The 25688-nt window shown below is 55.7% G+C and overlaps 1 protein-coding gene across 2 annotated transcripts; it reads right to left on the reverse strand.

Moving 5' to 3' along the window:
* Window positions 1-891: 891 nt before the first annotated feature.
* Window positions 892-20463, reverse strand: GGA1 (golgi associated, gamma adaptin ear containing, ARF binding protein 1). 2 transcript variants are annotated; one of them, XM_033116507.1, is made up of 17 exons: window positions 20028-20463; window positions 16347-16431; window positions 15133-15208; window positions 13778-13876; window positions 12625-12748; window positions 12113-12213; window positions 11367-11447; window positions 9847-9987; window positions 9688-9769; window positions 8486-8593; window positions 7601-7753; window positions 4733-4797; window positions 4072-4238; window positions 3373-3566; window positions 2327-2496; window positions 2000-2110; window positions 892-1904 (listed from the first exon to the last, which is right to left on the reverse strand). In XM_033116507.1, exons 1-17 carry the CDS (start codon window positions 20068-20070, stop codon window positions 1794-1796), a joined length of 1911 nt encoding a protein of 636 aa, XP_032972398.1. In that variant the 5' UTR covers window positions 20071-20463; the 3' UTR covers window positions 892-1793. The 2 variants fall into 2 exon arrangements, with proteins under 2 accessions (XP_032972398.1, XP_032972399.1); XM_033116508.1 differs by lacking the exon at window positions 15133-15208 and having other exon boundaries at window positions 20028-20067.
* Window positions 20464-25688: the final 5225 nt, after the last annotated feature.

Here is a 25688-nt window from a genome sequence, read left to right on the forward strand (position 1 = left end):
CAGAAGTCACCCTCAATTTGCTGAAGGGAAGCTGGGGACTCAGGTGTGCTGGGCTGTTCTCTAGCTCATCTCAATAGGACCTATGAAAAGGGGGTCGTGGCCAGGTTCAGACTGGGGAACACTAGGTTAGACAAAGTGAAACTGATTTCTTAAGTGCAAGATTTCCCATCATCTGCTAGGGAGAAATGGCGGGCAGCCTTCCCCACGTATCTGCGCAGGAACCCTCTCCTGCAGAGCAGCTTGCAGGGCTGGCTCCACACCACCACACAATTCCCTGGACTGACCCCCCTCGCTCTGCTCAGCGTAGCACTGGTTGGCTCTCTCAGCTCCGGCCTCTAAGCCACGCCCCAGGCCTGGACCCCAGCCTCCCAGTTAGGAGAAAACACTCCTAGAGCCAGGGGGAAGTGTGCTGCAGCTGGGAGAGGCAAGGGGCCCAGTGCAGGGTCCCCTGGCTTCTCCAGAAACTAGCTGCCTCCTGGGAGCAGCCTCTGGGGAAAGGCGAAGCTGAGGCATGGGCCTCAGGACAGTGCTGCATCCTAGTTGTGTTTTGAGGGCTCAGCACAGAAAGCGGAAGTTGTGAGGCGCCAGGGGCCTCCCCTTCAGGGTCTGCAGCAGCTGGGGCTCCTGGCAGGCCTTGAGCGGCCACTCACTTCCAGCTGGGATGGCTTTGGGCCCGCCACAGCCCTGAGCCCTCTCTGGTGACTCAGCACCAGCCACAGGCCCCCAAGCAGGGCCTCTTCCTGTGCAGGGCTCAGGGGTGAGCGGGGAGAGAGCCACGGCCTGACATCCAAAGACAGAGGCAGAGAGAGGTCTGCAGAGCAGCCCCGGGACCTCCCACTCCTGGACCCCTCCTGTCTCCCTCCACCTCAGAAGGGCCACGAGAGCAGCTGGTCCAGGAAAAAGGACGTTTTATTTCCATAAATACTCCTGCTCTCACTCACACACTGACCCGCTTCTGCCCGTGGACAGGTGGATGGACAGAGGTGAGATGCCCACAGGAGGCCCCAGCAGAGGCCAATGAATGAAGGAGACACTGAGAACTCCAGTGCAGGACCTCCCGTGGCCAGAAGCCCTGGGCCCCCAGTTGGGGCCACCCGTCTCTGGCATGACCCTTGGTCTAGCAGTCACACAGCCCCCACAGCCCCTCAGGAGGCCTGACAGCAAAGGGGCCAGGCAGGTGGAGGGAGACCCCCAGGAGGAATTGGGGATGGGTGGGGCTCCCCCAACTGGGCCCCCTGAGCTGGTGACCACAGGACAACTCAGGAAGAAAAGCTGAGAGTCAAACCACACACCAGAGAGTGCAAACAGCTGGGGGTGCAGGCGTCACCCCCTCAGTCACCCAGTTCCTATGAAGGAGGCCTGAGCCAGTCCCCGGCTCCAGCATGGCCCCCAAGTTATGGCTGGGCCTTCCCATAAGGCATAAGAGACAGGCGGGGATGACCCCACCCCAGGCTGGGGCTGGGGCTAGGCCTGAGGTCCTGGCCCTTGCCCTCCAGCCATGCTTCTCCCAACGACCCCAAGTCCTTCCAGGGCCATGCAGGACTTCCCTGCTCCAGGCTCCCACCTGTGGTGAAGGTCCCCAGCAGTGCAAACCCAGGCCCAGCCTTCCACTGGGTTTGGCTCAGCAGGGGAGGGGTGAAAGGAGGGGGCGGCAGGGGTGAGGGGAGAAGCACCAGGCACAGGGGCTATGGCCATGGGGACAAAGGGTGTTTCAGGCCACCACAGCCTCCCACACAGGCTAGCCGGGGGCCACTCCCGTTGCCCCCTCCTCCTCGCCCCTTCCCCTGTCTGTTCTAGAGGCTCCCCCAGGTCTCAGGTGGGGGGAACTGGTCCACATCCCCCATCTCGTTGTAGGTCTGGTCGCCCATGGTGAAGAGGAGCTTGTAGCGGAGACGAACCTTCTCCTGGGGCAGAGACGGTGAAGGCAGAAGGGTCAGAGGTGGAGAAGAGGCTGCCCCTGCCCCCCACAGCGGTGCCCCGTCACAGCTGGGCCCCTCACCTTCTGGGGGTTGGCGAGGAGCAGGACTTGGGTGATAGCTGAGGGGTGGACGATGGGGCTGAATGCTGGCAGCTCTGTGCCTGACGGTGGCTGCAGCTTCACTTTCATGACCTGCGGACAGGAGGGCAGGATGGGCACAGCTGGTCCTGGCTTCTCGTCCCCACGTCCTGAGGAACCAGGCCCAGCCTGCCCACCGGATTGTCCTCTGGGGGGCCTGGGGCTGTTCTTGGGTTCCCTTCTACCCTGACTCCCCAGAAAGAGAGAGAGACCCTGCTCCCAGCTGGCCCCCCACCCGGCCCTGAGAAAAGGGAGGTACGCCCATGTCACCTTGGGGACAGCTGACTGGAAGACGATGTTGCGGATGGGCTCGGGGGCGGTACTCAGCATAGACACCACCACCACCAGCACGTCCGAGCGCCCGGGAAGTGGGTCTCGGGCGAAGTGGAAGAGGACCCGGAAGCCATGCTGGTCGTACACGGTTACCGGCAAGATGCTGCCTGGCAGGGGAGAAAGGGAGAGGGTGACGGGGGGTGCCAGGCTAAGCACATCTCACCAGCTCCCCCCACCTGGCTCACATCAGGCTCTCGCTGCTCGGCTGGGAAAGAACGAACAAATCCATACTTAGGTCCTTGCCTCGACCCTGGGTGCAGTGTAGTCAGGGGTACAGATGCACCCAGACGGGACATATCAACTTCTGGAGTGATGGCACAAGCAAGACATCTAGCCTGGAACTGAGCCCAGTCGGGGCCCCCCCAATGCCATGTGGCTGATTCCTGGATGCCGGAGTGAAGGACTGTGGGTGAGCTGGGGTCCTGCTCTCACTGTGTGACCCTGGTCCAGTCACTCCGCTGCTCTGAGCTCAGGGTCTTCCTTACTGGTAAGATAGGAGTACCATTACCTACTTCCTGGGGGCACTGAGGGTGTGACGCCCTCGGTCACAGTGAGCTCGTCTTCATCTGTCTGTGCAGGGTTCTAGTGCTGCCAGTGGCCCCTCTATTGCTCCTGGGTGGGGGAAGCCCAGACCTAGACCTGGTTCAGTTCTGTGATCTTGGGGAGACCCCAAACCTCTGTGTCCTGGCCCGGCCTTCCTGGGGAGGGATGGGCCAGGGACCATCATAGGAAGTCCTCTTGCCTGTGTAACCCTGGAGTTTATACAGCAGTTTTGCGACCACAGATGAGGAAACTGAGAGCTGGGAAGGGGAAAGGTCGTGCCCAGAGCTAGCTGCTGAGCCAGGCAGTGGCAGGACTGGAAGAGGCCCGTTTCCCCACCTGCTCCCCCAGAAAGAGCTCCGAGCGCGATGGAGAGGTGGGTGGTGCCGGACAGCAAGCGGAGCCGACCGAGCCGTCCCCGCCCGTGCCCTCACCCCACTCACTGGGTTTGATGGACTCCAGGGGCACAGTAACGTTGGCCAGCGAGAGCTCTGTCTGCGTGGGCTGCTGCGGAGGCCCCGGGGGCTCAGGGGACACAGTGTGGAGGAGGCCGCCGGCACTGGAGCTGGGCGAGCTGCAGCTGCTTTTATTCTGCAGGTCCCGGAGCGTGAGCCGGGGGGCTGGCTGCTGCTTCTCCCTTATTGGGGGACGGTGCATTGAGAGGTGGCCAAGGGATCAGGGGCACAGGAAAGGCTGGGCTCCTGACCGTTCCTGACACCTTCCTGCCTCTTGGCCTTGGTTTCTTCACTTTGTAAACAGGCCACTCTTGCTCTCCACCCCATCTCCCACCCCACCCCCCGCCCACTCAGGCTCAGTGTCTTCCTCACGGCTGGCCTTCCGTCTTTCCCAGGTGCTGGGATGCCTCGGGGAGGGCGTCTGAGGGAGGCACAGATCCCCTTTCTCTCCTAAACTCCACGCCCTGTCGGACAGGCCCTGCACCTCCCTTGGTCACTGCTGTGTCCTTTGAGCCCAGCGCAGTGCTTAGCGCAGTGGCTCCGCAGCCACTGCTCAGAGGAACAAAGGAGCACTGGGCCACTGCCTGACGGAGCTGGGCCGGGGGCTGGGCCAGGGAAAGCCCAGGAGCCGCTGCTAGGTGTGGGGACAGCAAGAGCTCCCCCATGCCAGCCAGGGTGTGCCCTCACCACCGCACTTGCTGGGACTCTGGAGGCAGTGACTGCTGCAGGAGGGTCTTTCCCAGCAGGTCCAGGTCATCCAGACCACTGCTCCCAGGTAGGGACGTCTGCGTTGGGGGCCGACTATCCAAGCTGGGGGCCGGAGTAGAGGCTGGGGCTTCTGTGCCATCAGATGACTGTTGGGCATACAAAGGATGCAGGTAGGTGGGGTGGTGCTGAAAAGATGTCCTTTGTCCTGAGCTGAAAAGGTGCTGAAAAGGAGGCCCCTTCCCCTCCCTGCAGGTGACATCTGAGGGAAGAAGCAGCAGGGATGGGGACCACGTTCCTGCTGGGCCCAACCCCTCTCACAACAGGGCCATCAGTGGGTGGGGCCTGGTCTGGGGTCCTAGTCTAAAAACCATCACATTCCAGGGACCTCAAAAGTCCCCCTTAAGAGAAAAGGAACAAGGAACCCAAGGGAGGCCCAAGGCTGGGACTGGCTGGGAGACTGGCGGGGAGTAAGGAAAGAAGGACTGCTAGTCTCCCTCCACGCTGGGATGGGTGCCTCAGCCCCTTGGGCCAGCCCCTACCCCATGGCCCTGCCCATCTCTCCTCTCATTGGCTCCTCAGGGTGCCTGTCCCAGTTGCCCTGCCTCCAGGACAGGTTAGGCTAGTTCCTGGCCCCTCCTACCTGGAAGCTGTTCCATCCAGCACTGTCCAAGCTAGGCCCTGAAGGGGGTGTGGGGTCACTTAGGCCTGCAGGAAAGTAAGGCAGAGGTAAAGAAGCTGGATCCCTGAGCAGAGGCAATAGAGCTGGGAGACTGTGTGTGCTGGGTTGGGGTTCCCAGGCTCCTACCCTCCCCCCACCTCCCCTCCTCCGAGAGGCTCAGCTCAAAGGGGAAAAAAAAACCCACTTCAGCTGTTTCAGGGGGAACCAGTTGCAGAGCAGAAGTAGAAAGCAAAGATTCCGACAGCCCATTCCCCAGGCCCACACATGCTTCCTCTCTTGCTACTCAGAAGTCAACTCAGCTATAGACAGGACTTTCAACTTCGTTCCTCAGCTGGCAGCTGCTGGGGGTGGGGTGGGGTGTGTCTGGGGGACCGACTGGAGGGACGCCCTCTGAGCACTGTGGTGCAGTGAACGGGGCCCGGGGCCTGGGGCCCAGGCCTGCCCCAGAAGCAGAGTAGTCATAGGCGAGGTGCTGGCTGGGCTGCAGTGGCCCCATGTGCACAATGCAAGGTTGGACTCTGAAGGCCCCATCTGCCCTGGCACGTGCCAACAAGGCTGGCTGACTGGTGCCAGGGAGAGCTACAGGCCTTTACACTAGGAAGGCCCTGCTCATCAGCCTGCTGGTCGGGAGAAGGCGGCAGATCACCAACCAGTCTGACCTCTGCCTGCCCTGAAACACACACCTAGCCAAGTTCAGCCCAGACTTTACCTAGATAAGACAACTTATCCTGTCTCTCCCAAATCCTGAATAAGTGATGTCCAGCCTGGAGTGCTCCCTGACAGGCAAAGTAAGGCAGAGGTGGCTGTGATTATTGGGTCTTCTCCTCTGGACACAGTTCTGAGACCAGGGACAGCAGAGTGGTAACTGCTACCATTTCTTACACCCCCTAATGTGTCAGGCACCTCAGACTTGGGTCCCACTTAATCCTCAAACAACCTTAAAAAGTAGATGTGGAGTTCTCATCCCTCTTTTAGGGAAGAAATAGATGCACAGAGGGGTTAAGTAACCTGCCCAAGATCACACAGCTGCCAAGTGGCAGAGTCCGGACTTGGACAAAGCATGGCCTAATTGCTGGAGTTTGAATACAGTCCTGCAACTTAGCTACATCACCCTGAGCTGGTGACAACCTCCCTGTGCCTCAGCTGGAAAACGGAGATAACAGCAGCATGTACATCAGAGGACTACTGTAGGTATGAATTAGACGAATCAGATGAAGTGCTTGAACAAGACCAGAACCTGACAGACAGGAAGTCCTCACTGCCTACTCTGCCCCACACCCCTCACTTTTCCTGCCACGGAGAACCGGTTAGGACAAGCCCCCCCACCCCGACAAGTCCCCTTTGTGGTCCCAAGGCTTCTTCCACTCCACAGAGCAGGGTAGGTGCTGCCCTGGCACTTCTGGTTCCTGTTTCCACATTTTCATTGCCTTTGAGAAGAAACCAGAGGTAACTGGAGGCTCAGGGCTTTGCTGAAGCAACTCGGGGACAGGAAATGCAAGCACACCTCGCTTCTCATGAGGAGGTGGCTTTGCCAGTCACTTGCTGGGAGGCGGGGCCACACACCCCAGCTGCCCAGTCAAGTAGCTGCCACCTGCCTGGTCCTGGCTCTGTGGGGGAAGATGAGCCTGTGTGTGCTTTCCTGTCACCGCTCTCCTTTACCTCTCTGTAAAACAGGCTCAGGGGCCCTAAATGAGGGGGCAGGTGGGTGGGACTTGTAAGTGGCCCATGGACACCCTGCGGACAGACCCTCCTAGGTAGGATGCCCACTGACGGGCCTGCCGAGGGGAACTCGACCTGGTCCACTGTTCCCCTCTTCCCACGTCTCACTCATTTCCCTTTTCTGGTTGGGGAGCTGAGTCAGAGCAGCAGAGAGACTCAGAGGGAGGCTTCAGAATCAGAGTGCCTTGTCCAAACCCTGGCGCCCTCTTTGGGCAAGTCACCCAGCCTGTCCAAGCCTTGCTTTCGCATCTGTAAAACGGGGATGTTGACAGCACCCATCTCCTGTGGTGGGGGAGGGAGGGTGGGTGGGCTACGACAGAACCGCACAGCAGCAGCGGTGGTGAAGGCAGGATCCTTAAATGCAGGGCTGGCCCACCTGGGACCCCGGAACACCTTGGAGTCCCTTGGGTTTGGTTTTTACCTCAGAAGAACAGTCTGACTCTTGGTTTCCCCACATATTTCTCTGACAGAGCCCAACCATCTATTTTTATAACTTCAGGGCCATTATGGGGAGGTTGCTATTAAGGCCTTCCTGCTTCTAAGCGTTCAAAGTTGGAAACCCCAAAACTGTGTGGCTGGCTGGCGCCCTCTGCTCCTTCCTCAGGGGTGAGCCTGGTTCCCTGTCAGGCTCTGGAGCCCTGACCCCGCCCTGTAGTGACACAGGCCTGGCCCAGGACCAGCTTGGGTCACAGAGTGCCTCATGCTCTGGTATCAGCTTCCCCGGAGCTTCTGGGTAAGCTGCACGCAGAGCAGAGTTCTCCTCCTCTTCCTCTCAGTGGGTGGGGAAACGGCTGAACTTTTGCCTGGGCAGCATCTAGGCTCTAACCTGCTGCAGGGAAATCGTTTTCCCTTGGAGCCTGGGTGTTGCTGGCTTATCAGGTTTAGGGCCGGGCCAACCTCACCCTTTGACGATGTGATCTTGCACAAGTTCCTTGATTCCCTGAGCCTCAGCTTCCTCAGCGGGGAACGGGCCTCAAGCCCACCCCGCAGGCTGCACAGCCCCGAGGGAGGAGTGACACGCCGACCTGACCATGCTCTGTAAGCTGCATGTGTGGTGGGCATCACGCCCCGCAGCTGCGCCGCCCCCTCTGGGCCTGGCCCCTTCCTCACCCAGAGACATGAGCTCATCATCAAGCAGGGATACGGAGGTGCTGGATTGCTCAGGGCTGGCCTGGTCACCAGGGCAGGTGGGCATGGCTGGGTAGGTGGTGCCCGCAGGAGGGAGATCCAGGCCTGAGAGGTCCAACAGGGCCGAGGTGCTCCCTGGGGTGGAAAAGGAGAGTCAGGCAAGTCCTGGGGGAGGACACTCAGGCTCTCAGAGTCCATGGGGGGTTGAAGGGCAGCAAACTGTCCCCCGTACTTCACAACCCTCCCGCTCCCCCCTCCTTGGCCACACGGCTCTTGCCCCCAAATCTGCCCACCAGGTCTTCCTTAGCACGTGGTGTTCCTTCTGTCTGGAATGGGTTTCCTTCTTCTCTCTACTTGGCGAACTGCCTCCCATCCTTCTAGGCCCCGCTGAAACTCTGCTGCTTCTGTGCAGTTCCCCACCCCCACTCCTCCCCAAGAGCGCCAATTCTAACCTCTCTGCAGTCCCCAGAGCTGTCATTTTACCCTTATTGAAGCTGAGCCGAGTGTTTATGTGTCAAACCCTCCCTCCTGCTTTCTGATAATTAAGCTAATTTAGCCTGGGGGGTGTCAATTAGCCCCGCACAACAGGTGCCTGATTTGTCAACTGAAAGGTCTTCTTTCTTCTGTTTGTCCTTGCCAAACTCTCCGCTCCCTCCCGCTCCGTCCCACAGCCAGACTTCCTCCCCCCACAGCTGCAGGCTTGGCAGACTTCGCCCCCAGCTCTCTCCCTGGGGGCCTTCCCCATCTTAAGGGGCCAGGGTTCCCCTGGCAGTCACGGCTACCAGCTCTGGGACCAGCACATCACCCTGGATTCTCCGTGTCCCTCCAGCCTGAGGCCCCCAGCCCCAGCTCCTGCCACCTCCTCACCGGGGATGGAGCCAGCAGCGGCCTCACCATTCACCTCCTCTCCCCGCACCAGCTGCTTGTACAGGTTGATCACCTGAGTGAGGTTGTCGTTGGCCTGCAGGATCTCCGCTGGAATGGGCAGGAGGGGAGAGGCCAACGTGAAGGCATGTGAGGGCCTCCGGGGGGATATGAGCACCCCGAATCCATCTCACCTACTCAGACTGAAGCCCTCTGTGCCCTCCTCGTCCACTGTCTCCTCCAAACTGCCCCGGGCCAGCCCCTGAACACAGTGGCGTGCTTCGGCTTCCAGCCTCCACACAGGCTCTGCTGTCTGGATACCCCCAGATCTCTGCATGGCCAGATCCCTTCCTGCCTTCAGGTCTTCACCCAAAAGTCACTTCAGAGAGGCCGTCCCTAATCTAATCCCCGTACTATGTGATTGCTTGTTTTTCTGTCACTTAGCACCACCTGACAAACGGCCACCGCTCACCCCTGGGATTATTATCTGTCTCCTCTCATTAGGCTACAAGCTCCAGGAGGTTAGGGCTTTTGTCAATTTTGATCACTGTCATCTGCCTGAGGGCCTAGAACAGTGCCTGCCACATACTTGGCCCTTGTCAATATCACCTCCTTGGGGGCCTGGGCAGCGAACCTCTTGGGCAGGGACCAGGTCCCTGGGCCGTGGGAGGCGCTCAGTGAGCTCCTGCTGAATGAGAGGCTAAGATGGTACCCAGACCGCTGCCCCCGAGACCCTGCTAATGTGTATACAAGACAGGACGAGAACCCGCTCTATGGCCCTAGCAGTAGCCACAGGGCCCAGCTCTGGAATTGCTCAGGCCTGTGGGATCCACTGTTTGTAGCCCTTACCAGGGAGGCAGCATCTGCAGAGAGAGAGCCCTGCTCCACCCAGGTGTTGCCACTGTTTTGCTCTATGATCTGGACAAGTCACTCCCCTCCCTTAGCCCCAGCTGTAAAATGGGAACAATTTCCCCTCCTATGTAGCTTGTAGGCAGTAAACGAGGTATATGCGAAGAGGCTTGGCCCAGAGGGTCTCTCAGCCAGGACAGCTCCCATTCTCCACTTTCAACTTGGAGAAACCCAAGGTCAGTGCTGGAGAATGGGGCCCCCTGGTGGTGGCTCCTTCCAACTGCACACACTCAGCAGGGTGGAAGAGTAGGAGGGGAGGAGGTGCAGGGATGGGGCCAGCTCTGCCAGGGGCTCACCTAAGGCCTCGTCATTGTCCTCTGTGTCACTGGCCAGTCGGAAAAGTGTGGGCCGCATTCGCTCACAGCGCTGGTACAGTTCCTGGGGGCAGTAGGGTAGGCGGGTCAGGGCTGGCAGGGGTCCTGGAGGGGACCGGGACAGGGCGGAGAAAGGCGCACCTTCATGAGGTCCTCGCTGCTGTGGGCCGCAGCGCCTCCCTGGCTGTGGCTCATCACCATTTCTGTCAGCAGCTTCACATTGTTGTTCACCTCCTCGATGGCACTCACCCTCTTCGAGATTTTCTCCATCCGCTTCTGGTCCTGGGGAGGCATTGGCAAATGGCCCCCGGGAGGCCGGGTCAGGTCCAGCCCCAAGCCAGGCTCACACCACTCTGGACAGTGCCTGTGGCTGGATGTGAGGTCAGATGCTGCTAAGCGCCCAATTTATGCCCAGGATAGGGCACTCTGGTCCAAGAAGCCCTCAGCCAACCCTGTTCGCTTCTTTTCCTCCAACCAACACCCCCTGGGCCCAGGCTTCTACATGGGCCCATCAGAATTTCCTGGGCCTTCAGCCAGAATCTCCAGGGATGGCCCAGGAACCTGGGTTTCTAACACACTCGCCAGTGATTCTGGAGGACCAGGGTCCAGACCTAGACCTGTGGTTCTATACGACTCGCCTTTCTTGTATTTGTCCCCTGAAAGGGGATCTTAGTGGTCACCAGGCGCAACCTAGAAACTAGTGCAGTGACCCCCTCAGTGTCTGCCAGTGCCTGGCGAATAGTGGGGAGCTTATGGCCTTGAAAGGCAGCTGCAGGAGGTGCCGCCTCTGCTACCGTGGCCACTCTTACTATGCAGGTTCCTCCCTTGAGGGATGACAGGTGGACTTGTGCTGTGCAGTCCGATATACTACCCTCCTGGCGAGGGGCCACCCTGGACTTTCTCTTGGCTCTCAGAGCATGCAGACCGCCTTTAAGAGACAACCTAGAACTTCTGCCCTCTGGGTCTCTAGGCTGCAAATTTTTTTGATGACTCACCTTTGTCAGTAAAAAAAAGTTTCAGCATTCACCCATGACCTATATATACACCGGTCCCTGACTTATGATGGTTCAACTTATGGTTTTTTGACTTTACAGTGGTGCAGAAGTGATATGCATAATGAATTACAAGAGGTAGTCAACCTTTTTTAATAAAATAGGCTTTGTGTTGGATGATTTTGCCCAACTGCATGCTAATGTAAGTGTTCTGAGCATTTTTATGGTAGGCTTGGTAAGTTCTAATGTTCAGTAGGTTAGATGTATTAAATGAATTTTTGATGTAAAATATCTTCAACTTATGATGGGTTTATTGGGATGTAATCTCATCGTAAGTCAAGGAGCATCTGTATTTATTTATAAATCAAATATATATTATTCTCTCCACACACACACACACACACTTCAAATACAGTAAAGCCTAATATATCCCTAATTTTTATGGAAGAGGTAGTGAGCCTCCCAGAGCGCATCCAGGGCGGATGAGCTCAGCTGTGGGCAATTCTTCCCTCTACACGGCGGTCCTGGCTCAGCCCACTGGGGTTGCCCACAGTCAGTCTGCTCTTTCACTGCGGTGACAGCCCTTCAGCTGGGTCACTGCGGGGTTCCTCACATGCACACACACAACCCTATCCCGCCTCCTCCCTGCGCTCTGGGCTCAGCCATCACCTCTTGCACCATCTCCTTGATGAGTTTGTTGGCCGCTCGGAGGTCCTCGGGGTGGGAGCTCTTCAGCAGGCGGGCCAGCATCTACGGAGACAGAGGGGCATGACCGTGCTGGCAGGACCTGGGCCTGGACTCATGTCTCACTCCCACTTCCTGGCTGCGGGATGTAAGTTTCCTAACTAGTCCATAAAATGGTGAGCATCTACTGACACCTAATGGGGTGGCCACAGGACAACTGAGACACTGTACGTAAGTGCTCCCCACAGCGACCGGCAGAAACAAGTTCTCAACAAATAGTACAAAACATTCTATTACTATCGTTAGAGAACCTTTCTGGAAGGATATACAAAAAACTTAGTGCTTACCCTTTGGGACTCGACTGGGTAGAGAAGCTTTTATTACTTTTTATCTTACCTTCATCTGTGCTGTTTCATTTCTTGTTCATGAGCACATGGTTCTTTAACAAAAAGCTCATGAAGTTATTGTTGAAAGGGTCAAAGATGCAAAGATATGCAAACTCCTGGTCAACCTATCTATCTCCAAGGGGCACCAGGCACTCGTGTTTATTAAACACAGGGGCACTGTATGGGAAGCACGCAGTAAGAGCTCAACCAATGGTGCCTGTCACCCAGGACAGTGGCCGTGACAATCCTGAGCCTCTGCTCCAAGAGCAGGAAGACCAGGGGCTGGCATTCACGGACCCCTAAGCGGGCTCTGGAGGCCTCATCTACTCCTCCTTGGAGCCTCACCTTGGATTTCTCCTCGTCTTCAAAGATCACATTCTTGGGTCGTGGAGGAGGAAGGGGAAAGATGGCATCATCTGGAAGCTTGGGGTCCGACTTCACAATCCCTAGAGTAGATGGGTGGTGGGAAGGCTGTGAACAGGGCCCAGGCCCAGCGGGTGAGATGGGGACATGGCCAGGTAAGCGGAGAATGGAAGCTGCAGGGCAGTCTCTCCCCAGCGTGCTGGCTCTGGACTTTGGTGGGCCAGGGCCTGCTCCTGACGTATCGTGTCAAATTGCCTGGGAGAGAGTGTAGGCACCCATATTTTGAGGCCACTCCATGGTGGCAGCTTTGAGGGGAAGCGTGACCCAAACCCATCTTCTCTCCACCCAAGCTGGCCTCAGACAGGGACACAAAAAGGCCTCCCTGTTCCTAAGAAGTTAAAGGGCAGAGCCATGCCCTCGCTGCCAGAAGCCCCTGAACTCAGCTCTGGGAGGAGGGAGGCGGCGCCGGCCGACCCCGTGCTCTGCGGCCTCACCCTGCTTCTTGAGCATCTGGTAGGCCTCTGCGATCTTCACTTCCTCAGGAAGGCTGACCGTCCAGCTGTACAGGAGCTCCAAGACCTTGTTCTTCACCTTCTCTGATGTCCGAGAGCCCAGGTACTTCAAAGAGCGAGGGGAGGAGAGGCCTTTGACATTGCCTGGCCCCACTCGCTGCAGCCCCAACTTGGCTGTCTCCCCAAAACTCCCTCGGAACTTGGCCTACAGGGCCCTCACATCCCACCCAGCCAGCCTGGCACAGACAGAGCTCACCTGCTAGCTCTGTCATCACTAGCTGTGCCGGCCCTGTGTGCCTCAGTTTCCCCATTGGTAAGACAGGAATGACAGCAGTGCTACCGGGGTGAGGACGTAGAGCAGACACAGCTAAGGCACAGCCCTGGACCCACTCCTGACCAGCTCACGTAAGGTTTAACTCTGACCTCAGGAAGGGAGGAGCCACCAGGCTGTGGGCTGACCAGGGAAGGGGCAGCTGTGGAACTTCTCGGCCTTGGGCCCCACCCAGCCTCCCAGCAGCAAGCTAGGCTGGGAAAATTGGCTCTCACACCAATCACCTTCTGGGAGGAGAATGGGGGGCCAGCTGGGTCATTCAGCTGCTCTGGTCAGTGGGTCTGAGGAAGGATGAAGGGGGTAGGGCTTCAACCAAGGAGCACCAAACATGCCCTATGGGAGGGCTCCTCGGGCAAAACCAGGGGGGTGGCCCATCTGCAACCAGCAGGCTCCGTCACTCAGGTTGGAGGCCTCAGCATCCAAGGTGTCAAGGGGGCCACTCTCGTGAAGTGGGGACAGGGAGACCCTCCACTACAGACCCAGAGACCCAGGTGGGGCATGCAGGGAGAGATCTCAGAGCCAGAACAGTGCCTGCTGGGGCAGCTGTGTGCACTCCCCAAGTTCTGAGCAACTCCAGAGTGCGCTGCCACAGCTCAGCGGAAGCACTCTTCCTAGAAACCAGCTGCCCCGGACTCAGCTGTGTGAAGGCGACCTTGAGAAAGGGTCTGCGTTTGTGCCAGGTCAAAGTTCTAATGGGGGCTGAGGCAGCAGTAGAAGCAGGAACCCCAGTGGGAGGCCCCAGAATGAGGCAGTCCATCACCCGTCTGCCAGTGCAGGTTTGAGCTCGGGCCTGGGAGCACCCACCTTGGGAGAGACGACCTTGATGAGCTCGTTGAGAAAGCGGAACTTGCCCACCTCGTCGTGGAACCGCCTGCCGCAGTTCTTCATGCATGTTTCCAGCACCTGGGGGGAGGTGGGGTGCCGGGATCCCCAGGGAGGATCAGAGGAGGCAGCCTCCCTCCCACACCTCAGCCAGGGCCCAGAAGCCCAGAGAAGGGCATTTATAAGGGAGAAAGTGACTCATGAAGACAGGAGGATTCTGAGGTGCAGATGCCCCAGAGACTGATCACCACCCCAGGGGGTGCGGCGGGGCAAAGCCCCACGTGCAGCACCGCTGTACCGCCTTCGCAGCTCGGCCTCTTCTGAATACCACTTGTCAATTACGCTATATTCCTTTAATTGTTTTTTGAAACTTAAATAGGCACCATTTACCTTGGCCTATCTGTGAAATCATAGGACTAGGGTGTATTTGAGAAAACAAAAAAACAAAAAACCTAACGTGTTAAGAGAAATACATAACTATTACAAGGAAAATTGGGGGTGGCTGGATGGCTCAGTTGGTTAGAGCACGAGCTCTCAACAACAAGATTGCCAGTTCGAGTCCCACATGGGATGGTGGGCTACGCCCCCTGCAACTAAGATTGAAGGCGGTAACTAGACTTGGAGCTGACCTGTGCCCTCCACAACTAGACTGAAGGACAATCAATGACTTGGAGCTGATGGGCCCTGGAGAAACACACTGTTCCCCAATATTACCCAATACAAATTTAAAAAAAAAGGAAAACTGCTTACCTACCACCACCTAATCAGCTTTGCTATATGGTTGTAGCTATGTAGCCCATGCTTGGGGGCCACAGACAGTGCACCCCCTCATTCTTCTGCTACTGGCACAGCTTGGAAACCTCTGGCCCAAGCCCAGGCATCACCCCTCGCACCCGCCATGGGAAAGACAGGGCTGCCCTGTGTCTGGAGACCACTGATGGGCTGGGCTGGCTCCGCAACGCACCTGGGAGCTTTGTAAACATGCAGATTCCTGGAGGGACTGCAGGAATTCTGATTCAGGAGGTGTGGGGTGGGGCTCTGACTCATGTTTAACCAGCCTCCTGGACATCTGATGCACCACTGAGGTGGGGAATCCCTCGGCCAGATGGCCCTGGGGGCTTCCCTCCCCACCTATGCAGGGTCTGGGATGGGAAACCAGCCCACTGGTTGCCGCAGGACCTTCAGGGGCTAGCCCAGACTCCCATTCTCGGCCATTTGGGCACAACACCCTTGGGCTCTAAAGAGCCCAATGGGACCCCATAAACCTCAGTCTTGGCTTCCCTGGTGCTATCATGTGGTTTGGGGATGGCTGGCACCCACTTTCCCCTTCTCCTCACCGTCAGGGCTTGGATCGCCTCCCATTCCTGTGGGGACTGGATCTTGTGGGCCAATAGCCGGGTGGCAAGTGGAGGCCTAGGTGAGAGGAACAGATAGCCAGAATAGCCATACAGCCCAGGCAGTCAAGGGGAGGGCTGCCTCACTACCCTGCTGGGACTGCAGCCCTCAGTGGCTTCTGCAGGGTAGATGCAAAGGCCCAGCTCTCTCTCTGGATCACAGACAGGGCAGGGCCAGGCAGGGAGTGCAGGCCGGAGACCTTCAAAAGCCATGAGCTCAGCCCCTTGGCTAGCTTTACTGAGAACTTGGCTTGTGTCCTTGGCTTGCCATAGAGGCAAGTACAGATAGATGACCTTCAAGGGCCCAGTCTGGGAGCAGAACATGACAATGTACCAGGACAGATGGGCAGACATAGCTCCCTGGGAACTCAAGGCGGCACAGGACATTCTACTGGGGGAAATGAGAGCTGCTTCCTGGTGGAGGTGGTGATATTGTCTAGCAGATCATGAAAGACCTGTCACGAGTAACAGTAAGAGCTAACGTGTACTGAGTGCTTATGACGACGTGCGAGGTGCCCCACGTGCATTTTCCTGCCACACTCGTAAGAGCCCTCTAAGGTAGGCAGCACTAATATCCCACTTTATAGTTGAAGGAATGGAGGCTTAGAGGGTTCAATTACCTGCCCAAGGTGACTCAGCTAACAGAGGGGATGGGAGTTGCACCCAAGCAGCCAGACTCCAGAGCACATACATCACGCTGCCTGCATGGCCTCCCTGAGTGGAATGCTGTACCGGGGAGGTGCAGTGGAGGGGAAGCATATTGAGCTGAGTACCCCAAACTTCAGCACCATGCAGGGAGTCTGCCAACACGTCTACCCCAGTCCCTTGACAGGCTAGTCCAAGTCTGTGTGGAGCCAAAGACGTGTACTGTAACAAACCCCAGGACTACCATTTTTTCTCTGCAAGATCTTAGGACAACGGCTGAGTCCCAAGCCTCAGTTTCTTCACCTGTAAAATGGGTCCATCGAGGCCCACCTCAGAAGGTGGCTCACACAAGCAGCACTCAGCACAAAGTGCCCACCATCATTCACTTGTGAGCATATTAAGAATGGAAACTGGGTCTCAACCCACCCGTGTCTCCTTCTGAGGCCAGGGTCTGCACTGTGTATGGCAGTGGATCCTGTCAAGTACGAGCAAAAGAGGGAGAGGCCACCTACCCCTCGAAGTCCTCGTTGAGCTGCTCGCAGAAGCCATTGATGCTGGCCCAGTTCAGCTCCTTGTTCAGGGGGTTCGTGGCTCTGTCTGTAGGAGGAGAGAGGGCCAGTGTGGCCTGTCAAAGGAATCCCTGCCTCTCCCACTGCCTACTCCCAGCAGGACTTGGTCAGTGGGGGGCAGGGTGTATGACTGAGCACACAAAAAGGCCTCCCCTGGACTTCCTGTTATGTCAGTATTGAGATCCGAGAGCTGCTGTGCCAGTCAAGTCAGTGCACAGATGAGTTCCTGTCTACTGGCTTCTCCTCAGTTTCTCCCCAAAAGGCCCCCCTTTCAGATACTGTGCTCAGGGGTCACTCCCCTACTCCTTGCTGCTCCACCCTTATCGCTGTATGCCGGCCATGTCCCACCACACCTCCCCTGACCCCGCTCCTGGAAACAGTGTCCCCATAATTCTCCTAGAATTTATGCTCAGACGAAATCCAGAGGTAGGGAAAATAAAACCATAGCTCCTCCCTCAAGGGGCTGCCTAGCTGGGAAGTGGGCCACGGGAAGCTAGGTTCTCAATACAGTGAGGCAGAGGCAGGCGAAGGAGCCACGGGGACTGGAGGAGGGGACTCAGTTGAGCCTGGTATCAGGGGAGGCTGCCTGGAAGAGGCAATATGAGCAGGGGCTGGAGGGAGTTAAGCAGATTGGGTCTGCGTGCCTTTGAACAGCTCAAGGGCTGTCTGAGGAGGAGAAACGGGCATAAGTGAGCACAGGCCAAAGCATGAAGGGCCTTGGTGAGAAGCGCAGCTCAGGTGTCGCCTCCTCCAGGAAGTCTTCCCTAACCTCCTGCCCAGGTTGGCACTGCTGGGTCAGCTTTCCCTTCTGTATCCCAGACCTGACCTTCATCATGGGCCCAAGCCTGCTACTGCGCTGCATCCCAGCCACTTGTGTGCATGCCCGTCTCCCCCGATAAGTGAACAAATGAGGGCTCAGCTGTGGTCAGGCAGGGATGGCAAGGAGGAGGAGTAAATCAGGCCAGTCACCTCCCTCACCTAAAACATTGGTTAAACAACAATTAAGTAGATCACAGAACTTTCCCGAACCTTTGTCCCCATCTGTAAAGTTGGAGTAAAATATGGACTGATTTGGGATGATGAAATACTTTACGCAGGGTAAGGCTGTGGGGGCAGCCAGGGCTGGATCTTCACCATCTCCCCAGAGCCTGTCTCCAAGCTTTACCTTGTCCCAGCCAGTTTTGCCCAAGCCTGAGCACTGAGCTGGGGGTGGGGAGGGAACAAGCCCCGGAGGTGGGACAGAGAAGGATCTGTGGACAGGAGGAAGCTGGAGACCCAGCATGTGGTGGCTGCCCATTATACTGTGGCGGGAGGCTTGGAGCCCTTGGAGCCCAGTGCCTGGCAGCCATTCATTGGATCCACATTTACTTGATAAATATTCTGAGTGCTAGGGCCATAGCAGTGAACAAGACAAAATCCCTGCCCTACTAAAGCTCACAGCCCAGCAAGAGAAACACTGACCACTCAGATAAGCAAACACACACAGAATACTGTATGCTGGTGTGAAGTGCTAAAAGGAAAAAAGAGTAGGGAGAAGGTATAGAAAGAGTGTGTGTGCGTCTGGTACAGCTGAGCAGAGATCTGAATGAAGCGTTTTCTCTCTGGGTACAAGTCTCTGTTCCAGGAGCCTTGCGGAGCCCTCCAGTCCCTCAGAGAAATGAAGCCCTGCTGACCACCCAGGGATAACAGGAAGGGGCACCCCGCCCCCAGGATTAAGGGTGGCTGTCTGCTCTGCCTCCTGGCCCTCCAGCATGGCAAGAGGCTGGGGAACACCAGGCTGAAGTCAGAAAGGGAGAATGGGACTGGACATTAGCCTCTCAATGACACTCGGCTGGGGGACTCTAAAACAGGAAGTCCCTTCAAGTGTCAAAGACATGTGAGTCTGAGTGGGGACAGAGAGGTTCTGGAGACAGTTCCTGAGTCAGAAGCCAGTGAGGAAGCAGTGGAGTCATGAGATATCAGCGTTTCTCTCCTGTATCTGTCTTGGGGGGCCTCTGGGTCCAAGGAGATCTGACCAACTTCTCTGGCCCTGGCCCCAACCCCCAGGTCTCTTACCTCTGTGGGGCGTGGTGGGGGTGGGGGGGCACTTTCCCTGTTAGGCAGCAGGGGAGAAAACCTCCAGGGAGAGACGGAGGTGTTTCACAACAGGGCATGACTCTACCGTCACTCCCCAGTGCTGACAACGTCATCATTTCCCCATCAGAAGCTACTCTAGCTCTAACCACCTCAAGGGAGGAGCTTCCAATTTTGCTATGGCACAAAGAGAAAACAATGTCAGTCCCAATCTATTAGGGTCCAGCCTACTGCCAAAGCCAGGTGGACTGATTCCTCTCTGTTTCTCAGATTAGACTTAGCCTGTCAGAAAATCCCCATTGTTGCTAAACCTGACACTGTTTTGTATCACCCAGAGCTCAAGACCTTCAGCCTCTCAAATCTGTCAGCCAGGGCCCATCCTCCCAAGTTGCTGCTGCGATCTGGACACTTGTGGTGTTCCAGAACAGTCTCAATGGCAGCTGAGTGGCTCCTTTCCACCCCTTCCCGCTCCCCTGGCCAGGCTGACTCTGAAACATCCCTGGAGATGGCGTGGTTCTGAGGCCAACCCCAGGGTTCAACTCCACTCAAGACTAGCTTAAAAGGGGGCTGGTCATGACCCCAAATCACCCTGTGGAGCTCAGGGGTGTTCCCTGGGCCAAGGGGCTGAGCTGAAGGCAGACGCACAGGCCTCCCTGAGATCCTGGCACAGACATCGGTCCAACTCTAGCCGAGGGAGAAGCAAGCCACAGCTTTCTGGGGCACAGTCCAAGAGTGGGGATGTGAGAGTTAAAGATGTCAGCAACGTACAGTAGGGAACTCAGGTGTAGAGTGGAAATGTGAGGACTGGGAAGCCTGAGGAGTCGGAAGCTGTGTCTGAGGACTCAGAGAAGGGGGTGCAGGGGGCTGGGAAAGGAGTCTTGGTTGGAGGTGCAGAGTCGGAGGGGCTGGGCTGAGGGTAGTGACAGAGAACTTGAAAGTACTTCTGGAGTCTGAGATGGGCCCGTCCAAGCCTGTAGAGCTTGAGGGTTTCTAACTGTGTGGCCAAAGCTTGGGGGATCAGATGGGTCGGGGCCCTCCCTTCCTGGGCAGGAAAACGAGCAGATATCTGAGAGCAATTGCAGGCTCAAGGAAGGGATAGAAGGTAATCACAACATGCAGAGCTAGAGAGTGGAGAATTCGGAGCCCAAGGGGAGCAGGGTCCCTCTTTCCGTCTGACATGCAGCCCTGCACTTGCTTGCTCCCTCCCGGAGCCCAAGTGAATGATTTGGGGGTCCGCTCCTGGGTGGAGAAATCTGGGCCTGAAGGGGTCTGAAGGCTGATCTCTCCCTTCGGGGGTTATGGGCGCAGAGTCCAGGACAGCTCACTCCCCGCTGGTGGTCGCCGCCCAGGGATCGGATGGGTGGGCTGCACCGCTAGTGGGGTCTTCCTTTACCCCAGGGTCGGAGAAAGCGGCTTGGGGCACCGCCCCTCCCGAGCCGGGGGCGGGGCGTGAGGAGGGGGCGCCCCGTACTCCGCCCCCGCCGGGAAGGGGCCCGCCTCGTGCCCCCGGTTCCGGTTCCGGTCCGGCCCGCGCCCCTCCCGGACACTCACTGATTCGCGCCTCCAGAGTCTCCGGCTCCATCTCGTGCTCCATCAGCCACGGGCCCCCAGCCTCGGCACCGCCCCCCGCTCCCCGCCGCTCTCGCGGGACCTCTTCAGCACCGCCCTCTGCCGATTAAAGGGGCAACGTCCGCCCCGACGCGCGGGAGCGGCGCACACAAGCGCTCGGCACCATAGAGATGCGAACGAGCTCACCTAGAGCGTCACCTGCTCGCCCAACCCCTCACCCAAGCGACGTCTACGTCGCGGGCGGGACCTGCCGCCTGCGTTTTCGTTCACGGCGCTCAAGCGAGAGAGGCAGCGGAGGAACTGGGGGCTGAAGACGGCACCATGGAAACCCCACGGGACGCTCTAACTCGTTCTGCGTCACGGAGACGCCTGTGACCGCTTCCGGAAGAACGTTCCGTGGCCATATTTCTGAGGGGCTCTGAGGTCACTTCCGGAGCCCTGAGGATGTACTTCCTCTTAGATGCCAAAGTGGGCGGGTCCCTTAAAAGGGCAATGTTAACCGCCTTAAAAATGACAAGTAGTCCAAGTTTGTTGATTGCTTGCAGCGGTCCATGCATTGTTTTTAGCATTTCTTGGACATTAAATACATTTACTTCTCACAACAAACCCATGAGCTAGATAATTAGTTTGCCTGAGGTCACACGTGGTAGAGCCTGAATCCTGTATTATCTCCTGCATTCCTTTTGCAATCATTTATTTAATGCACTTTGCATTTGTTTTCCTCTGTGACCCGCGCTGGAAAGGCACGGCCAGACATTTATTACATAATGTGATGGGGGAAGCCCACGGGTAGTGGCAACACAGGAGGGGCCCCTACCCCAAACTGGGGCTTGGGGGATGGGGTAATAAATAGCTGAAAGGCAGTCGGATTTCTCCAGGTAAACCTGGTGCGCAAAGATATCCCAGGTAGAGGGGACCAAACGTTTCAGGGTTCACAGGGGAGAAAAAAACATGATGAGTTCTGGGAATTGAAACTATTTCAACATGGCTCCAAAGGATGTTGTCAGGAATTAGGCTGGGGTAAGATCACACAAGTCCTGTGTTTAGCTTTTATTCTGTAAGCTATGATGGAGGTGTCGTTAAGGAGTTTCACCGGTGGTGACAAAGTCAGGCTTTTGTTTTAGAGAGGTCCAGGCGGCAACAGTGGGCAGAAGATACTGGACCAGACTGAAATCAGGGAGGGCAGAATGACAAACTTCACAACCTCGGTGACTTTTCTCCTGCCGTTTCTCCCTCCAGCGGAGATCCTCGTAATCTGCCTTTCCTACCCGCGGCCCGGGACGCCTGGTGACGTCACGCCCAGGGGGAATCCGGTGCCTGGCTCACTTGGGTCGGTTGTAGTCCGTTGTCCCCTGGCGGCCCTCCGGGAAACCGGCCCGTGGCGCCCTCTCAAGGCACCCTGTCCGCCGGGAGGGTTAAAGAGTGACCGAGACTAGGAAATCTGGCGAATCCGGTTCTGCTGGGCTGTGGACTTGCGAACGACCTCGACTCACCTTGTAGAACCGCAGTGACCTCATCTGGAGATGAGAAGGTTGTGTTGGATCACTATTTCCCTTAAACAACCATTCAGCGGACTGAGACCCTTTCCTAAATTCTCCCCAGCGGGCCACTGAAGTTACGCAGGAAAGTGATATGTATGTTTATTGCATTTTTCAATAAAAGCTGTAGCATGGTATGAACCTAGAGCTCTTTTTGCTTGTTTCTTTTATTAATGAAATGAATTATCATACATAAAACACAACCTCATTTATTGCGTTGATTTAGGGGTATATACATGTTGTTAGGAGTCACTTTTTAAAAATAGTGTAGATTTGACCTGGGTTCAAATTCTGCCTTCTCTGCTTTCTAAATCGCATGGTGGCTCCTTTTTTAGGTTTCTTTTCTGAATGAAACATGGTTGTGAGACTTCAATGACAGGGTGTATGCAAAGTGAAGACCCCAGCACATGCTCCCTACCCACTTTCTCTGCTGAACTTTTCTCCACCTTTCTTCATTGTGTTTTTGTTTGTTTGTTTGTTTTTTGTCTCTCTCCCCCACCAGAATGTAAGCTCCATGAGGACAAGGCATTTCATCTATTTGGTTCACTGATGGATCCCCAAGGCCTGAAAGAGTAGCTGGCATGTAGTAGGTATTCAATAAACATGCATTGAATAAATGAATAAGTAGAAACTATTATTCGTAAGTTTTATGGATAGAGGGGTGCAGGAATGCACCCAACAGTGCACAGTGAGTGTGTGTGTGCGTTTGCACGCACGTGCACTCCAAGTTGTGCTCTTAACCTAGGCTCTAGGCTGTGCCTCAGGAAATCCTGGAGAGTAGGGATTGGTGAAGGAGACTCAGGAGCTGTGGCTATGCAGGTAGGGCCTAGCCCAGACTGGGGGTCAGGGGAGAAGGTGTAGAAAGAAGGAGGAACTTGAGGATGGTAAATGAAAGGAGGACCAACACAGGAAACAGGAAATGCAGTAATTTGGCCTGTGGCCCCTGTTCCCATCTCCATCATTTGCAAACGTGTTGCTCTGAGTGACTTGGAAATGCCGGGGAGGGAAGCAGCAAGTAAAGCTGAGTCGTCCTTGAAGCAGCTGTAATCACCTAACCGGTGCTGACCTCCAATGGCTTAATGCCTCAGACCCTTCTCAGAAAAAGCCCTCCAACAGTGGACATGCTGGTGACGATGGGTAGGGCAGGAATAAGAGGAAATGGGGAAAGAACTTGGAGGAGATCCATGTGTGAGGGCACCCAATCCTTTCTTGGGGGAGTTGTAGAAGGTCCAGGGAACAGGCTGAGATGTGGCCTCAACTCCGTCCCCTGTGACCGCAGCCAGATCCTGGCTCACGTCTCCCTTCCAGGGAGACCCTTGGGGGTGAGGGCACAAAGGGCCATGGCTGTCACTGTCTCCTAACCCTCACACGGACCTCAGAATAGGGTATTATTTTCTGTTTTACAGATTCTGAGGCCCTGTGTGAGGATGTGGTTGGCCAATGCCCTCATAGAGCCTCCATCACAAGAGCCCATTTAAGACCAAGTCCTTGCCTTTAAAGGACAAGAAAGCATAAAAGCAAACAAAACACACCAAGGTAATTACAAGGGTACCCAAATGGGCTGGTGTGAGGGGAGTGGAGGCCATGTGTGGAGTGCCCCGGGGCATACCTTTTGGAGGAGTTGACATTTAAGCTGAGAAGGAGCCAGCTGTAAGAAGTGTGTCCGGGCAGAGAGAACAGCAAGTGCAAAGGTCCTGAGGTCAGCTAAGAAGACCAGAGCCAGAATTTGAACTCAAGCTCGAGTCTCTGCACCCAAAGTCCATACTTGGCCCCAGGAAACACGATTTCAGGTGCCACTTGCTGACTGAGGAGAAAGCAGACATCAGAAAGATGGTAGAGTACATGGAATGTATGTATTCACTCCTTATGTGAGTGTGCAGAAGCAAGGAGAGTGCTCATATTTCCGAATCAGAACTAGGCCACACCGTCCATGTAAGGAAGATTATTGCCCTGATTTATGAATTTACATAAATGAAAAGGTTCATAAAGTATTAAAATTTAGCTTTATTTCTCTGTACATTTAATGAATTATTGTTATTGAAAAGAATGACCTTTTAGGTGGAAGGAAAGGTAAATTCAGAACAAATACAAATGCCTATATTACAGACGATGATCTAACCGGTTGTTTGCAATTAAGGTTTTCCCAGAAAATCTGGATTGCCTGAAACAATGGGACAGCAAAAATAAGGCTTGGTTCAAGGGAGACTGGGTAGTTTCTTGTGTGTGGAGGGAGAGGATTGAGGCCACTGGAAAAATTAACTCGTTCATTGGGCTTTGCTGTGTGTGGGGGGGAGGAGGGGGTTATTGGGGGGTGAGAATCTCCCTTGTGACAGTTTGTTTCACCACCTTTGCTCAGATTCCATGATAAAGATGATTTGCTACCAGTTATTGACTCACCTGCTGTGTGCCATGACTTTTACACACCTTTGATGTGCCATAATATATCACCCCTCCGAAGTAGGGATTAGTCTCCCTTTTTTTACAGAGGAGGAAACTGAGGTCTGGAGAGGTTAAAGAAAATGTTGACTGAGGCCACAAGTTAATGGGGAACCAGGACCAAGATCTGCTTGATTTCCAAGGTTGCGCTGGGTCTACTTTGCTGGTTTTCTCTAAGGTGACTACCTATGTCAAAATCCACTGAGGAGCTAATTTAGAATTCAGGCTCCTGGACAACCTCATATTCAGCTTGGACTCTCTGGAGGTATGGCCCAGGAATTCGCAGTCCAAAGTTAGCTTTACCCTATGCTCAGTGTGCCCCCTGCTCCCCGAGCCGCCTGCTCAAGCCAGCTCTGGTTCCTCAAGGTCCTTGGATCTGAGATGGGCACGGCTAGGAGACACACTAGCCCCAAGGTCTGATTGTGTTGTGTGGGCGATCTCTACAGTGCAGTGGGACCTTGGACCCCCGCCTCCCACTGCCCCATCTCTTCTAATATCGGCATCTCCCAGCTCTGGTGCTCAGGTATACCAGGTGGGTCACACTTGCCAGTGACTGAATTGCGCGCCAACCCGAGTGTGGGGAGTGGAGGAATATGGGGCTGGGGAGTGAAGAGTCTGGGCAAGCCCTTCCCGCCTCCCACCCTTTTCCAGAGGGTAGGTATAGCTGGTTTACAGGGGGTGTGGCCACAGAGGCTGACACTATGACCCGCACCCCACTGGCTGGAAGGAAACTAGAGACCCCGGAATTAGACCAATAGGAAGGCAATATGCAAATATTGCTCTAGTTAATTGGATGATGGACCATTCATTCAGGTGCTCTGGGACTTGGCGCTTGTAGCAAAGCTTTGAGGCGGAGGTTACACAAGAAAACAATTAGTGAGCGCCCACCCTGTGCCAAGTACTGTGTCAGGGAATACAGGGGTGAATAAGTCAAGGCACCGCCTTCGTGGAATTTATAGTCTAGTAAATTAATACACACATAAGTGAACAATGTAATTTCAGATGGGGTGGTGCCGCGAAAACAAAGCACCAGGGAGCTGTGAGCCTGAGGCGTTGTGACAAGTCCTGTATGGGTATATTTTCAGTGCTGCCAAGGAGGGACCAATCGTCCTGGAGGTGAAGGGAGGGGTGAGAGAGAAGAGCTGCCCTTGAGTAGGGAACTAAAGAAGGAGGAACAATTTCCTCCCCCAAGATGAAGGGACAGTATGCGGTAGGTAAGATCGTTGGGACACCCGGAAAGTATGACAGGGCTGGAGGGAAAGGTATGCAGGGCTGGAGAGAGCAGAGCTATGTGACTTTGGGCATCTCATTTCACCTTTTGAGTCTCAGTTGGTGGAGCCTTAGAGATAACATGTAAAACACCTAGCATACAGTGGGCTCTCAGTAAATGATAAATAAAGCTCCAAATGGTGACTATTATTGTTATATTGGGAGAGGCCTTCAATTCTATTCCCTACATTTGGGGCTTTGGTTCTACTCCTTTCCCCCAAAGCTTATACCTTCGGGGCATTTGTCTTAACCTCTCCCCTGGGAACTCTGCACACTGGCACTTTGTCTTTTCCTGCCTTTGCAAGGGAGTAGGACTCCAAGTATAGCAGGAAAGACTTGGATAAACTCCCAGAAAGGACTTCTTTGTCTTTCTGTCAGAGTTGCAGCTGCTGGGAGGAAG

Source organism: Rhinolophus ferrumequinum, chromosome 10 (genome assembly GCF_004115265.2).
Source record: "Rhinolophus ferrumequinum isolate MPI-CBG mRhiFer1 chromosome 10, mRhiFer1_v1.p, whole genome shotgun sequence".
NCBI lineage: Eukaryota > Metazoa > Chordata > Mammalia > Chiroptera > Rhinolophidae > Rhinolophus > Rhinolophus ferrumequinum.

Excerpts from the sequence above, each read along its gene's own strand:
- GGA1 (XM_033116507.1), bottom strand. The coding sequence starts at position 20,070 with ATGGAGCACGAGATGGAGCCGGAGACTCTGGAGGCGCGAATCA. Across the intron at positions 13,877-15,132 it reads AGGCGATCCAAGCCCTGACG|GTGCTGGAAACATGCATGAA; the intron begins GTGAGGAGAAGG and ends ACCTCCCCCCAG. Across the intron at positions 7,754-8,485 it reads CGCTGCTGGCTCCATCCCCG|GGAGCACCTCGGCCCTGTTG; the intron begins GTGAGGAGGTGG and ends TTTCCACCCCAG.